The sequence below is a fragment of the Chaetodon auriga genome, chromosome 15 (genome assembly GCF_051107435.1).
Source record: "Chaetodon auriga isolate fChaAug3 chromosome 15, fChaAug3.hap1, whole genome shotgun sequence".
Classification (NCBI taxonomy): Eukaryota; Metazoa; Chordata; class Actinopteri; order Chaetodontiformes; family Chaetodontidae; genus Chaetodon; species Chaetodon auriga.
Window position 1 is genome coordinate 12,694,172 of NC_135088.1, and position 15,049 is coordinate 12,709,220.

At 42.1% G+C, this 15,049-nt stretch overlaps 1 protein-coding gene across 4 annotated transcripts in view; it reads left to right on the forward strand.

Annotated features, from left to right (window-relative positions):
- cadm2a (cell adhesion molecule 2a) overlaps positions 1 to 15,049 on the forward strand; it is a 201,446-nt gene that overhangs the window by 133,204 nt on the left and 53,193 nt on the right. For 2 of the 4 annotated variants that reach the window (XM_076750562.1, XM_076750560.1), the window contains exons 2-3: positions 2,986 to 3,012; positions 13,104 to 13,253. In XM_076750562.1, the coding sequence (XP_076606677.1) occupies positions 2,986 to 3,012; positions 13,104 to 13,253 (177 nt within the window). The remainder of the gene's footprint in view (positions 1 to 2,985; positions 3,013 to 13,103; positions 13,254 to 15,049) is intronic. The other 2 variants (XM_076750563.1, XM_076750561.1) reach the window with 1 other exon arrangement.

Below are 15,049 nucleotides of genomic sequence, written 5' to 3' on the forward strand. Positions count from 1 at the left end.
GTGTCTGTATGAACTATCACACAGTTTATTTATGACGGCTTCCCGCTGACAGTTACAGAGACGGAGAACAACCTGCTTACAACTCTGAGCTTTTCTGCTCCGCCACCATACAGTCACTCACCTTTCCTTCTCTCAAACTTGCATGCGCACACACACACACACACACACACACACACACACACACACACACACACGCACGGTACCCATAGCTTTAAGCCTCGTTAAGGTAAATACTGCGGAAAATTGGTTTCCATGCATCTTCATGTTCAAATCACAACTATTCCTCTACATGTAACAAAAAACTAGAGGGGCAGACCAAAACTATTAGAGTTTTATATTTGGATGTGAGTAAGAGTGTAATTAGTTGCATGATATGTATGCATTTATATTTCCATAGCCAAACCTTAGTTTGAGAGAGGATTACTGGTACCCACACGAGAATGTGGATTATGATGCAGATTCATCGTATTTCTTCAGTTAGCTGCATTTTGTCACTTTGAACTTTACTACCATCAACTTAACCATCAACTAATAGAGCTAAGCATGAACTAAAGAATACCGTAAATTACTCCCTTGAATACCATTTTCCAAAAGAAAATATTGCTAGCTCATGATAGAAAAATTGTGGAAATAATGCTGTCATACGTGCAATGCTGACTACTGTAGTCCTCCTTGTAACTTTCTTTAAGTTTTTTTTTTTTTTTTTAACGAGATGGACAGGAGACAGCGGTAAAGGAGAAATCTCAGGTGAGCAGGGTTTAGGCTAAAATAACGAACTGTACTGAAGGAGAGTCAAATTTGCTCCCCTGCAGGTGCCAGTTTCTGTGGCATCTTTAGTGCATTCTGTCCAATCAGGAGTATAGAGCGCGTGCGAGAGGTGGCCATTGTGTAATCGATTGGGAATACTCTGCTCATGGCATGGTAAAATGGGGGAATGAGAGAGTGGAATGAAAAGTGTTTTATTCAATTTCAGCTTGCCAGGACTTACCGAACTGTTGTGTTGGTTGCCTGGTAACTGTAATACTCGGAGATACAAGTGCAGAGAGTGTAGTGAATAAGACTACCACCATTTTTCTCTTTTCTTTGCTGCTTGTGTTCTGTCATTCTCTCGCTATCTATTCAGCTGTTGTTACGAGCGAATAGCTGTAAAAAATATAGGTTTTTTTTCCATCTTTCGTCTCCGGGATCTGTCTTTTTTTTTTTTTTTTTTTTTTTCCAGGGTATTGACTGGGAGAGATCATAGAGCCAGAGTTGTGACAGGGAACTCATACCTTGACAGAAGGGATGAAAGGCAGGAGTAGAGCGAGGTCAGACTTTGCTGAGGGAATATTTCACAGAGCCATCAGTCTCATGTAGAAAGCATGTGACATTCGCTACCCTGTTTCTCCATTGGTCCCCCCCTCTCTCTTGACCAGTGACACACTGGCAATGTGTGAAATTTTCCCCAGTGGTGTGGGTGTGTGTGTGCAGGTGTGTGCAGGAATACTGCAGCTTTGTGCTCACATGAATCCGTCACTTACATGAGATGCTGAAGACCGAAAATATGTGCAAATGAAGTCACCTAAAAAAGTTAAAAAATAAATAAATAAATAAATGACAGGAAATTTTCCATTCCTCTCCTCCACCTTCCCACGTCCTCTATCTATCTTGCACCTTGGCGAGCTGTGAAAGAGTGCTAACAAAACATAATCACCTCCATCAGCCACTGGAAATTGGCTATCAGCATTTGATGGGACACTCAAATATAAACAAAACAATAGGCATGTGAGAGTCGAAAAGAGTGGTCGGATTGTTCAGCAGCCGGCTTGTATCATGAGCTTTCAATGAATTTAAACCCACTGACACTATGTCGACCAGCCAAAATGGGAAATTCTATATTTTATTTGTTGTGTACAGGGAGAGTGATTTATTAATCCGAAATTGAAACGAAAGCGCAATATTTTTTTATAACCTGCAGACTCAGGCACCTGCGGTTATATTCTCTTTGTTCTTCCTCTCTCATTCTTTTTCAGGCGCTGTCTCTTAGAGCTGTACAGGTTTTCAGGCTCACTGGAGGCATTCCAATAGATCCATCAATTTGGCAAAGCAGTGTGTGTGAAGCGTAAGAGTCATTCCCTCGGGATACACGCGCAAACACACAGACACACGCGCGCGCGCACTAATAGACAATATATGTTGTTTATTTGGCTCTCTTCTGTGTTTTTACCAGCAGGATGTCTCAGAGGTCATGCTCTCGTTGTTGGTTAGGTCCTCCGTGTGGTGGTTCCCTTTGTTTTCATACATGGCTGTATATCAGCCTATATGGTTTTCACCAAGCTGTTCGTTGAACCCTCCCCTATCATGGCATGTTCTCTGTTTGTGCTTCTCCTCGCTGATTACAGTGCTGTCAGTCACAACCTAATATGGCACACCTGTGTGTGCATGCATGACTGTCCTGAGCACACAGACGCACACACACACACACACCCAGACTAATCATTACTTCCTGTATGTCTGCACGCAACTGGAGCCACACAGGCACGAGCTAAAAACAAGATAATGAACTGTAAAATGTTCATAAAGTCTGTAATTTCCACTAGAAATCAAATGAAGCACAGCATTCACTAATCAACAACGTAATGTCTACGGTATGCCCATATCCTTATGGGTCTTGCAAGCTCATTAGAAAGCAACAAGCTTCCTTGTGTGATCCAGATGATGCGACGCGACTAATTAAAAGGTGCCACACTGTAAGGTCTCAATTTGCTGATGAGCTAAATCAGGACATTCTCTTTCAGGGTTGAACGATTTCAGCACTCATGATTGACACCCGAGATAAAGACAATGCTGTTTCTGCATACGTACGCGACAGATACAGACACGCTGTTCTTCCAGCAGTTATCTAATCAGTTGCTCTGTCTTTGTTCTTTTTTTTTCCTCTCTCTTTTCTGGCTTCTGCCTCTCTTGCTGCCCTTCCAACCCCTCTCCTCTACTTGGGGACTTCAGTGATGGCTTCAAAAGGCAAAGTTCGAGGTGAGTTGTGCCTGTGTTTCCCTGCTGTGCCTCTCACTCAGTCTGACAAAATTAACATCAGTACAGTCAAACTGAATTTTACTTTTTTTATTCTAAAAAAAAAAAAAAAAAGCGTTGACTGATGTTTCAGTTTCTTTGCTTTTTTTTTTTTTTTTTTGCTGCCGTTGCTTCGTACCCAAACAGTCATATTGTAATCTTTTGATGCAAGGGAGTTTTTAAAGTGCCAGGGAGCTTTTTCTTCTTCTTCTTCTTTTTTTTTTTTTTTTTTTTTGTCAAACAGCAATTTCAAATTTCATTTCAGTCTTCAAAATACGCTGTTTAGTTGTAATGGGATTTTTAGTGTATTTTAGCAAACACACAAAACTACACTATGCATTGTTTACTCAGCACGACCAAATCGGTGGAAAACATGACTGGGATCAGGTTTTCTGGCATTAAAAACGGATGCGCCACGACCACACAAAGCTCGTCTTAGTGTCAATATTCACTGATATGTGTTTTTCATATTTGACAGTAAATTATTCAAGCTCATAAACACCGAAGAGGACAGTCCGAGGTCATCAGATTCATAATCGAGGATTTAATTGTGTCATATTGCCCTTTGCCATTGCCAGACTCTGGAAAGGTGGCAGTAAATTGCAGTGATCAAAATCTTCTCCATCATTCCCTGTGTCTGCAGGATGGCAGTGAGAGCAGATTATAGATCAGAGAGAGTCAGAGAGGAGAGGCAGAGTGTTTATTTGAGAGCAGATAACCTGATTTTATTCAGCTGTGTGCTTCAGTAAATATGCCTCTCAAAACGAAGAATTTAGTCAACCACGTCTGTAATCTCATTCTGTTTACTTACCATCTTTGGCTAATGATTATAGCAGCGCAGGTCACATCCTGAGTGGAGATGTAATAATAAATCAAATGAAAGGACAGACATCAGTTCAGAGAGGCCTAGTTAACAAACTTGGCATTTGTACAAATCAAGCTGTATTTATTGGTGAAATGCAGCTGTTTAGTTGCGGGAGGAAATGATGAAGCTATTCTGTGTGTGTGTGTGTGTGTGTGTGTGTGTTATAATGTGTTTTCCTTAAATAATCTGAGCTGAACTTGACAATAAAGGTAGAGCAGTATGAAAACACATGAGCCCAAAAGTGAATGTGTTGGCTTGCAGACTTAATATTTCACAAATAATCTGAATAAGAGCCAATCAGGGTAAAAACTCCTCATGTAAACACCTTGATCAGACTCAAGTGGCCCATCTAGTCACAAAAAAAAAAAAAAAAGCTAATCTATTCCACAGATAAAAAAAAAAAAAGTTGTGTAAATGCGTTTTCCAATTACTTTCTGCTTTCAAAAATCTATACTCTTTCTGCACATGCTCATCCAGTTGAGTCCAAAGTGTTCCCCTGGGAAGACGCACCGCACTCTCTTCCATTGTTTGCCGTTCATGAGCACTCTCCACCACTTTTCCATGTGGTGCATCTTTCCCAGGGGACCCCTATTTAAAAAAGGACATTTACTGTGGAGATTCGGAATCCTGGTGCAAAGCTGGCCTTCTGTCTGATAACTGCAGCAGTCTGCTGCGATAAAACTGTTGCCTTTGTACAAACAAACACTGCTAAATCAACCGAAGCGTAATTCAAGTGCTTGAAGCAATTTCAGAAGTTTGCCCGTTGGGGGCAACACCCAAAATTCTTGGAGAGTGATCGATTATCGCTCATGCCAAAACCCTTGTCTCTCTTTCCCTTCTCCTCCTCGTCATCGTCAGCTGGAGCAACAGTCGTAACAGCATCAACATCATGTTTCCTCTCCACACCGCTCCATGTGGGGCTTCCTCTTTTTCCTGCTGCGCCTGAATGCGAAATTAATTTAAGCCATCTCTCTCCAAAGCCAACATCCAGCTGCATGTGCTTGACTGTCTCATTCACTGTTGACCCCCTCCTGTCTTTAAAGGCCACCGTCACCTGGCTGTCATCCTTTTCTATCTTACTGTGACAGTATAGAAAATCCATTGCACTCTTAATAGGGGAACAGAGGATGTGTAGATCAGAGTCAAGCACATGTCTCCCTCCTGCCTCTCTCGCCGTTATAATGAGGCTATTGGTTGGAAAACATAACAAGCCAGATAAGATTCATGCTGATCAGTGGGCAGATAAAGGCTCAGGGCACCTCAAAGCACCAGTTCACCTCCTTCTGTGTGTTTCAATGAGAAATATGTACATGACTGAAGGACTGAGTGACTGGTTAAGGGCTCCTTTTGCATATATTAATTTATAAATGTGTATATAGTGCAGCCAATTACTGCATACAGCACCAGGGATTAATTTTCCTGTCTCCACACACTTTTTCTTTCTTTCTTTCTTTTTTTTTTTTTTTACTGGTGGAAGATTAAATCAGGATTGTTTTAAGGAAATGTGACAACATAGTGGCGTCACTGCCTGGAGTGTAAATGAGCACAAGGAAGGACCTCGTTAAACTCAACACAGATGTATGCCACTTGTAAAGTGTGAAATCATGTGTGTGTGCGAGTGTATGCACAGAACACATGATTTCTAGGTACCTTTAACATGTCGGTGAAAGTGCTCTGAATTTGAATCTGTAGTTAAAATTAATACTTCAAATAAGGGGTTTTCAAAGTCCCCCACCCTCAGATAAAATCAAGACAAGCGCTTACCGCCTCTGTTCCAGGAATATAAGAACCAAATAGATGGAACATGCTGAGCGCTCGCAATGTTAAATATTCAACAGTATATTGTGTAGTTAACGTGAATGGATTTTGTCACTCCTGTTTTTTATTCTTTGTTTAATGCTTTAAAGTGCAGCGTTGCCATGGATTCAGTGAGATACACCGTGGGCCACAACTTGAACTTTGAATATTTATTTATAATTATCTATCAGCAATGTGACGATTGTAGGAGTTCTAAGAAGGATTCATGGGCGTTTATTGGTGCACACTGAAGGTAGTGATATTAAGAGTTTTGCTCAATTTATGCACTCAAATGCACTCATGCCGGGTCAGACCAGTCCGAGCTTTAGCTCCGCGACGAGATCATCAATGTCACCCGTGCCGCTGTGGGCCTTGACTGCATGTTGTGGGAAAAGAGCTTTGCAGCAAAGTAAGTCTGACACGCAAGCCAAATCAGAAGAGCTGTTTTTTAAAACCAGCACTTTTTGTTCACTGAATCTTGCTGAGCTCCCCTCCAGGGGCAAGAAGCATTTCCCCAGATCACTTTTAAATGAACAGTATCTGTCAACACATCACCACACATTAGAAAATCACACTGTGGCATGTTGATTTGGGGAATTTGGGAGTTTGGTGGCAGCAATGATTAGTCTGATTTCCCTCAAGAATGCCACCCCAGTCTGCGATCATCCGGCTTTCACCCTGTCTGAAAGCATAAGAAATGAATTGCTTCCTGTGATAAGAAGAAGTCAAGCGCATTTCTCCTCCACATCAGTTTGAGAAAATTTGTGAATTTCAATAGCGCACAATAAATCTGACTTCACTGCCCTTATGCTTTTATGACATTTAATTTATACAACCTACTAAGCCAGCAAGTGTGTGGATGACTGCTAATATTGCTTTGCCATTGCTTGGCCTTATATTTAAAGTTGGAATATTTGAGATTAGATATGATGTATGTAACCAAAGCTTTGCCCTCTTTGTCCTTGTAGAGCTGAAAATAGAGCAGATGACACTGGGATTTTGCAAATTCTAAATAGGCTGAACTGAAAATACTTTAGTGTATTTTGCACTGCTCACTTTCAGCCACTTACAGCGTATACACAAGTGATTATGTACAAAGAGGCAAGCATACGGAGAATCACACTTATACCTGCTCACATTTTGTGCATAATAATCGGGGCATAATTGAAGTGACTGTTTCTCACATGTCTGCTGAACATCTCAGATGATGCAACCATGTGAGAAACAGGTCCTTTGGCTAGCAGGAGGCATTTAAGACATTGTTCTGTCCTTTTTGCGCTCGCCGCACTTGTTTACTTCATCCTCTCCTTGGCTGCTTTCACTTATCTGTCAAAATATGTACTTCTGTCCTTACCTAACTCGCCTTTGCTCTCAGCTTCTTCTGCTCGCTTTTGCCAGCTGGAAGAAAGCAGTGTATGAAGTATTTATGAAGGCCAGGTTTACCTCTATCATAAAACCATGAGATGTCTGCCCTTGGCTCAGAAAGGATACTGAGATCTCCGGCCATTCTGGACTGAGCGAGCCTGAACTCAGGCAGCTTACACACAGAGAATGGGCAGAGGTTTATATCTCTGCCCTTTAAATTGATGCGGCTTAATCAAGGGCAGGAATGCTGGGCAAATGATACTGGTGTCTGGTCTCCAATTTCAAAGCAGTGTGTGGGCTTTTATAACTATGATATATAGGATCTGCTCCTATTGCACAGAAGTTCAGTTTTTCCTCAGCAATGAAAAGAGGAAGAAAAACTCCTGTGTGCTCTGGCATGTTTGTTCCTTGTAGCGCTTTGTGCACATGAGAAGGTGCTATCGCAGGAGAAATTCTTCCTGGATGTTTTGTCACTACCGTGACAATGTCAGTTAGCACCTTTCACACCCCAGATGCTGCTGGAAACATCCCCCCCTCCCATCAAACAAGCCAAAAAGACGTCCCTCTCGCCTCTGACGGCACGTAATTTCTACCGAACTGTCGCTCCATGCCACGCTTAAACAACACCTACATGCACCACGGAGAAGTAGGTGATATTTTGTTGATCTGACTCCAGGGGTTGAGTTGGACGTCAAGTTAGTGATGGCAGCACCAACAGCTGCCCAGTCTAATTACTGTATGTAAATGATGACAACACTGCCATGGCCAGCCTCTCTCTGGTGCCGGATAATTAATTTCATATCTCCAGATCAGAAATGTCTGTCCTGAGGTGGTTGTATGCCAGCACTGAATACAAAGGTAGCTCCACCCTCTGCAGGGGTTGCATTCAATTTGCTCACAGCAGGAATCTTATCATTGTCAAAAGCGAAAGTTTAGATTGGAAATGTGCACACACAAATGCACACGTGCACGTGGAAATTAACATACAATTCACTCAGAAACGCAAATAGTACAAAGCAGAAAAATAGAGGATGCTATTTACATAATAATAATGTGATTTATTTAATTATTTCTAACTCATAGAGTTCATTATAAGTCACTAAACTTTAAAAAATTCATTTCACAGTATTACCAATTCAGCCAGCATGGCGTCTATGAATTGAATATGTTACACAGACATTTATGCACCGTGTGTGTGCGTTGTACTTCAGGAAAATAATTCCTGCAGAAGCACACAGTCGATACTTTCAGGGACAAAAATGAAAAGAAGATAGCGACACTGGGACCCATATCACAAACTGATATTCAGATGTTATACCCAGAAAGTTTTGCTCGTGTTTTCATGGGAAAATAAACATCTTCTCAAATATCTAAAAGATAAATTGAGACGCAATGTGAATTTACTTGGCAATGCAAATGTAAGTTACATTGCTTTTAATTTAGTTTTTTTTTTTTTTTTTTATTCCGTCCGGTACAAAATATTCTGACTTGCAGACGACAGATATATGACATGTTCCTAAGAAAAAGGAAGGCGTTTGTGTGAAAACTGTCACAGTGGGAGGATGAGTCCCAGAGCGAGGGCAGGCAGCGATGATGCACTTCTCCATATCTTCTGTTCCAGGAAGTTACTAACAAAATTTTGTGTTCCATATTATCAGCTAAAATCAACTCAAATTGGTTCTTGCCCAGAAAAAAGAAAATCTCTGCCTGGAAGTTGCAGTACATTTGTACTTTAAACCAGTGAGGATCCAGTTTTCTTGCTGTGACATGATACATGGCTGCTTGATGAATTCACACCAGCTCTTGGTATGATCAAACTCTTGACCTTGTGTTGGTCTCTCCAATCACGAGGCCACCCTGCTGCCTAACACTCTGAGAATCACTCAGTCTGAGAACCTTGTGTATCCTGCTGTGTAGCCACCTGTGTAACCTTAGAGAGACTAACTGGTCGCGGCAAAACTGTCATGTCCTGTGTAATCTTCCACAGCTCATTCATGATTTTCTGAGTGGGATGCGTTTTGTCTCGGGGTCAGCGAGTATGTGAGACAGCGCTGTGCAAAGGCTCCGATACTCTGTGTGGTTTCAAATGCACATTTCTAATGCACGGTTATTACAATCGAAACAACAGCATGTGTTCATAATGCCCTTTTACCTTGAGTATTCACCAAACCTGAATATTTAAAGAATAATGTAAGTCTAAGATTTAAGATAAACAAGAAGATTGTTACCCAAACTGATATTTAGAAATATCCATCACAGTTTGCATACTGTACCAAATGTTTGGCTCAGCTTTGACCTTTTCTGCTTACCGTAGTTGCACGAGTGTGCTAACTTTTTCAACTGTTTCATGCTTCACTGTAGCGACATCGCCGTCTTCCTTGATCTCAGAAATTACCGATACCGACAGAAATATTGGCTCGGTGAAAAGCAAGGCGTTTCCTTTGAATTTCAATTATACAGCAATGAAATCCCAAGTCTGCATTTATAAGGCACATTTGACTGGCTTAAAAGGTGAATCAGCAAATCAAAACTGTGTGGACTGCCTCTATCCATTTTGTAATCCTGTATTCCCAGCCATACATCATGGCTCTACAGCTCAGTTGAGCTCCAGTCCTGGTATAAAGGTCAGTAGCTCCAGGCTGTCCGTCTGTCTGCCTGCATCTCTCTCTTTTTCTCTGCTTCTTGAATGCCTAAATAAGAAAGGTTATTAGACTCAGCTGCTCTTGCTTGAAAGGTCATGTCGGAGAGCAGACAGGAAGCATCCAGGATACTCTTATCATTATTATTTGTCCGGTAGTTTGCTCTGGCAACAGGTACTGTGTGTCTGAATGTGCTTGCGTGCCCCATGAATATCTCTACTGACCGCACAGGCATATGCTTTTGGGATAAGTAATAGTTAGGTCTTTTCAGAAACACTGGATGTGGTTCTTTGCATGGTGGGAGGCAAAAGTCCAAATGATTGTGGGGGAGCTCTGCAGCCAGGTTTGATTGTTGGCCAGTGAATACACTGGTGGAGGGAGGGTGTTGAGTGGTCCCATTAAAGTTAAGATTCAGCTCATCGAGGGAGACAGCTGTGTGGAGAGTAAAGTGTGAGAATGAGCTCTGGTTGAGGATCTGTAGAGGAAAATATGATTGCTATTTGTTTAACGGCAGCTCCAAAGTCACCATCCCAAATGAGTCAAGTCTTGCATTGCTCTATAGTACATGCCATTTATGGTGACATATATATTATCCAACTCTAGCTAAATAAAGCAAAGCTAATTTCATTATGTCAGTACAACATAATGGCATGCAGATGAGGATGTTGTTGACCTGGCTTAGCCTTGGCATGTCAGTCAAAGTGGAGGGCAATTAAACTGACCCCGCTCTCCATGAGAGATAGAGCACAATTGAGCACAAGAAAGAAGGTAGGATCAAGATAAATTTGAAAGACCGGGGAGCACCGGGAGACAGAGAGAATATGAAAATGAGAGACTAAGAAAGTGGAAATGCCACCCTTCAGGGATCAGCCAGAGGAGGAGAGGCGACACACACACAGAGAGAGGGAGAGAGGCGGGAGAGACGGAGAGGGAGAGAAGGGAATTGAGTGGAATGGATGTGAACTGGAAAAGACAGAGCACGAAACTGAAAGTAGGAGAAAGCGATGGAGTTGAAGTGAGGGAAGGACCTAAATTTAGACATGGAAATCAGGAGAGAACAGCTGCCTCCTTCCCTCAGGAGATACATTAAAATCAGGTCTGGGTGGCCAGAGGGGAGGACGAGAGAACCTACTCCACCGGCCAATTAGGCGCACAGAGCGATGCACTGTTCTAATATAACCATCATTGTGGCCCCTTTGGCCCTTTCAGTCCCACCGGACTGTCGAGCACCAGACACTGACGCAGAGCTTAGGCAGAGGGATCCCTGGTCTATTGTTACTAGGTGTAGGCACTGGTACCACTGGAGAGGAAAAAAGGGAAAGACAAAAAGAGACTTTGATATTTTTAATAGCTTAGCCTCTGCCCTGATGGATGCAGGGTCTCATGTGTGACACCTGTAGTGTGCTGTTACATCATACAACATATCTACAGTATATGTACTATGTATCTTTCCACATATCTGTTTCTTAGAGTTTAATTGAAATGCTATTATATCATAATGTGCTCTTGTTTCATCGACAGTCTGGATAGATAAATCATTTTGGATGCACCCAAGTTACCACAGGGCATGTTTAGCACTTTGCCATAACAAATCTCATGTTTTTTTTTTCTTTTCAAAGCAGATCATTTGGAGAACAAACAGGCAGATTATATTTTCAGGCAAGAGTACCTAGTTGACAATACAACAATCGAGCACATCCCCAGAGTGTCTCCATCTTCAGTGACATTTTGCGGTGACACATCCGCAGCAGTAATGAACAAAAATTATACACTCATATTGTCATATTGTGCACCTCACTCAAAAATCATCATTGCTACCATTCGGCATGGCGTTTAACTTCCCTTTGTGGCTAGCACAAAAGAAATAAAATGTATCACACCGGGCTGCATGTCGCCCAACTGCGTGAGTGAGAAAAATGAGAAAAAGTAAGTGATTTAAAGAGAGGAAGTAATAAAGAGAGCGAGGGCAGGCGCAGGAGAACGGTAAATCGTTGGCAGATCATGCCTCATGCAAAACTTTCATGAATAAAACATATTCCTAGCCTCCCATAGCTCAGATCCATTTTTCCTCCGTTTCCCCCCTCTTCCTTCTCTATCTCTCACATGCATGATTAACCTCGGGAGGCCTTAATCAACACTGGAAATGACCCGTGCTCCTTGACTTACCTCTCTCTGCCTCTCCTCCCTTCCTTCACCTCATCCCCTCTCCTCCCGACGCGTCCTCCGCCACAGGTCTGTCAGTGATGGGGTTTGTCTCACCTGCTGACCCTGCAGACAAGAGCTATCAGAGGGTTTGTTTATCTTACGTGCGCAGTCATTAACTGAAGTAAGGAAATTGCCTGCTAAACATGATCGAACACCTTTGAAGGTGTTTGAATGGAAAAGGTATCTGACAGAATCGCGCAGATTTTGGATGCAGAAACTCCTCATTTCTGCGCTTTATTTATTCCTTTCCTTTTATATGTTTTGTTTTATTTTTACAGTTTTATGATCCTTTCCTGGGGGGATGGTGGTTTAAGACGGGAGAGTTAGCTGGGGATAAATAATCTTTCTTACCTAAGCCTTTATTCACACAGTCTTTAAAACCTGTCCTCTGGGGATGGGGACAGGAATAGATTTATGGTTATTATTATTTACTTGCTTACAGCCTTTCTCACACACATATACTCACTAAAGCACATACTCAGTAAAGCATGCACACATACACACACACACAACAATGTGAGCTGTCCGGAGTTCTGAAAACTGGCTGGCAGCTGTTGACGAACCGGTTTTGAAAGCGACCTGTCCATGGTGCTGAAAAGCAGCTCTGCTCGGCCACACACAACTCTGCAGCTCTGTTTATCTTTCTGTTTCTCTCATTGGATGCAGGCGTTACACACACCTCCGTCCACACAGGCACGCAAGTCCACGGAGAATGGTTTTTAATTGGTCTTCCCCGTGTAGCTGAGGTTTCAGGGCTGGTACCGCAGGCTAAATGCCCCCTGTGTGTTCCATGTTAGGGTCCAATTTAGCACACAGTAGCGACTGGCCATCGTGCCTGAACATTTGCTTTCTAATTAGGGTGTTAAGGTTTTTTCAAAGACATAAACCAGATTTCCTCTCTTTGTCCTGTAGGGTGGCGAGGAGCTGATTTGCTCCTCCAGTGACAGAGATGTGCTTTCTTTATTTTACGCACATATTTAAGAGCCGAATTGATAAAAAATCACATGATCTTAGCTTCGTAGTTTTGATTCGACATGATCAGCGTTTTACTGGATTTAAATCTATTCAACAAATTTAATTAACAAAGCAAAAACACGCCATCTGTCTCACTGTGCCTGCGTTTCTTTCTCCCTCCTGATCCATCCTCATCCCCTAACATGTTTCTCTCATGTGTCCCGGTGCAGGCATCAGCGGTCAGTACCCTCTGGTTCAGAATATGACGGTGACAGAGGGTGGGACGGCGAACCTGACCTGCCGTGTGGAGTATAATGACAACACCTCCCTCCAGTGGTCAAACCCAGCGCAGCAGACCCTCTTTTTCGGGGACAAGAAAGGTGAGTGTGAGACTGGCAGACAGACAGCAGCAGGCACACGACAGATGCAGTCTTACAAAGTATTCCCTGTGTTAGTTTTGTGGTAGTTGAGAAATGCACAAAACACACAAGAACAGGATTTTTATTTTATTCTTTTTTAGGTTGGAGAGCAACCTGAAAACCCCTGCGTTATTCCTGTGTGTTTGTCACTTGAATAAGCTGCCGTCTTTGTTGTGTCACAGCATCTGTCCTACATTTCATGTGTCTGTGTTTTCCTGTCGGGGCTCTGTTTTCACGCAGAAAATGATACACACTTTAAAACCCTTCCTCTGGGAAGGGTGGCTATTATTGTTTTTTACTTTATCCCTCAGCCTTACAAACACACACATACACACACACACTCACACGCTCACCCACAGACACACACACACAAACCCCTCTGCTAACACTTGAAGGCCAGTCTTCCTGACTTGTTTTGCCTAGAACAGGATAACCAGTGGTGAGCATCACCTGCCATGAACAGTTTGGGGGCTTCAGTGTTTCTGTTTTTTGTGTTCTTTCATTTGTTTGTTTGTGTGCAGTCCATATTACACCAGTGTCAGAATTGTTTATTGTGTCTATTTGATAGTTGGAAAGTAGCATTAGATAAGCAGAGGCGTAATTTGGTTGGATTTCGAGATGAGCGGGCGGGCAGAAGGAGCAGGCTCGTGTAGACAGAAGCTTCGGTGATTGCTGTCATTGATTTCTATTGATCTCAAGTGCAAACATGATCAGTGTAAACCTTGCAGCAGGTTGACTACACTCCATGTTTCTTTATTACTCTTCTATCTGAATAAAAGATATTAAACTTGAAAGTTTAATACTTGTTGTTCAAATCAAGTCAGAACATCAGAAACTGCCCACACACTCAACCATTCACCCCGCTGTGAAAGTGACCTTCACTGCAATCCTGCGGTACTTAGCTAGTACTGCCTCCAGCACATATGGCACGGTATGAATTCAATTTCAGCTAAAAGAACAAATGCAATCACCCGAGCCTTGGATGGTGCGAAATTATGGCCTTGTGTATAATTGATGGTGTGAGAACATTAAATTGGTCACATATAATCAAAGACCCACGTTCACATTTTGCAGTACTGCACAAACAGTTATTGGCAATGGACTTTACCTTGTTTTGCACCCAATTAGCTATTTGTTGGTGTATTTGTTCAAGGTGTTGCAATTAGTTGCAGAACAAAATGAAGGTACATGATACTGCAGCACACTGAAACATTTTCAGCACAAAAACATCAAGGATGAAGATTAGATTTTCAAATAGGCACAATAATGGACCCTGACAGGCCAACAATACTGATTCCACTTGAAAGGATCTAAAACTAATGAGTGGAGATTTTCCAGCATGCCCAATGGGAAGGATTTCACTAATGTTTTATAAAAGGGAGCAAGTCCACTTGTTAAAATGTGTTTACTCAAACTAATAGCTCAAACCTGCAAATTTAGGTTCATTTTAAGTTTCAGGTTCATTCATTAAAGTGAAGGTAAAATTACCGTCACTTCAATGTTCAGTCTTTATTAAACCATTAATATACAGTACATCAAGTGAAGAGAGAAAGTTTTGTAATATTGGACTTTTAACAGCCTCACATCCCACTTCCTGAGAGAAAATATCCTGAGAAGGATGTGATCTGCAGAAAATACTCTAAGCTCTGTATAATAAACGGTTTATATACTGGAGACCTGCACAGTCCTGCAGTCAAGTTCCTTTACTGAACAGATGCAAAGCCTTGTTATCTTTGCACACATTTACAGGCACCGCG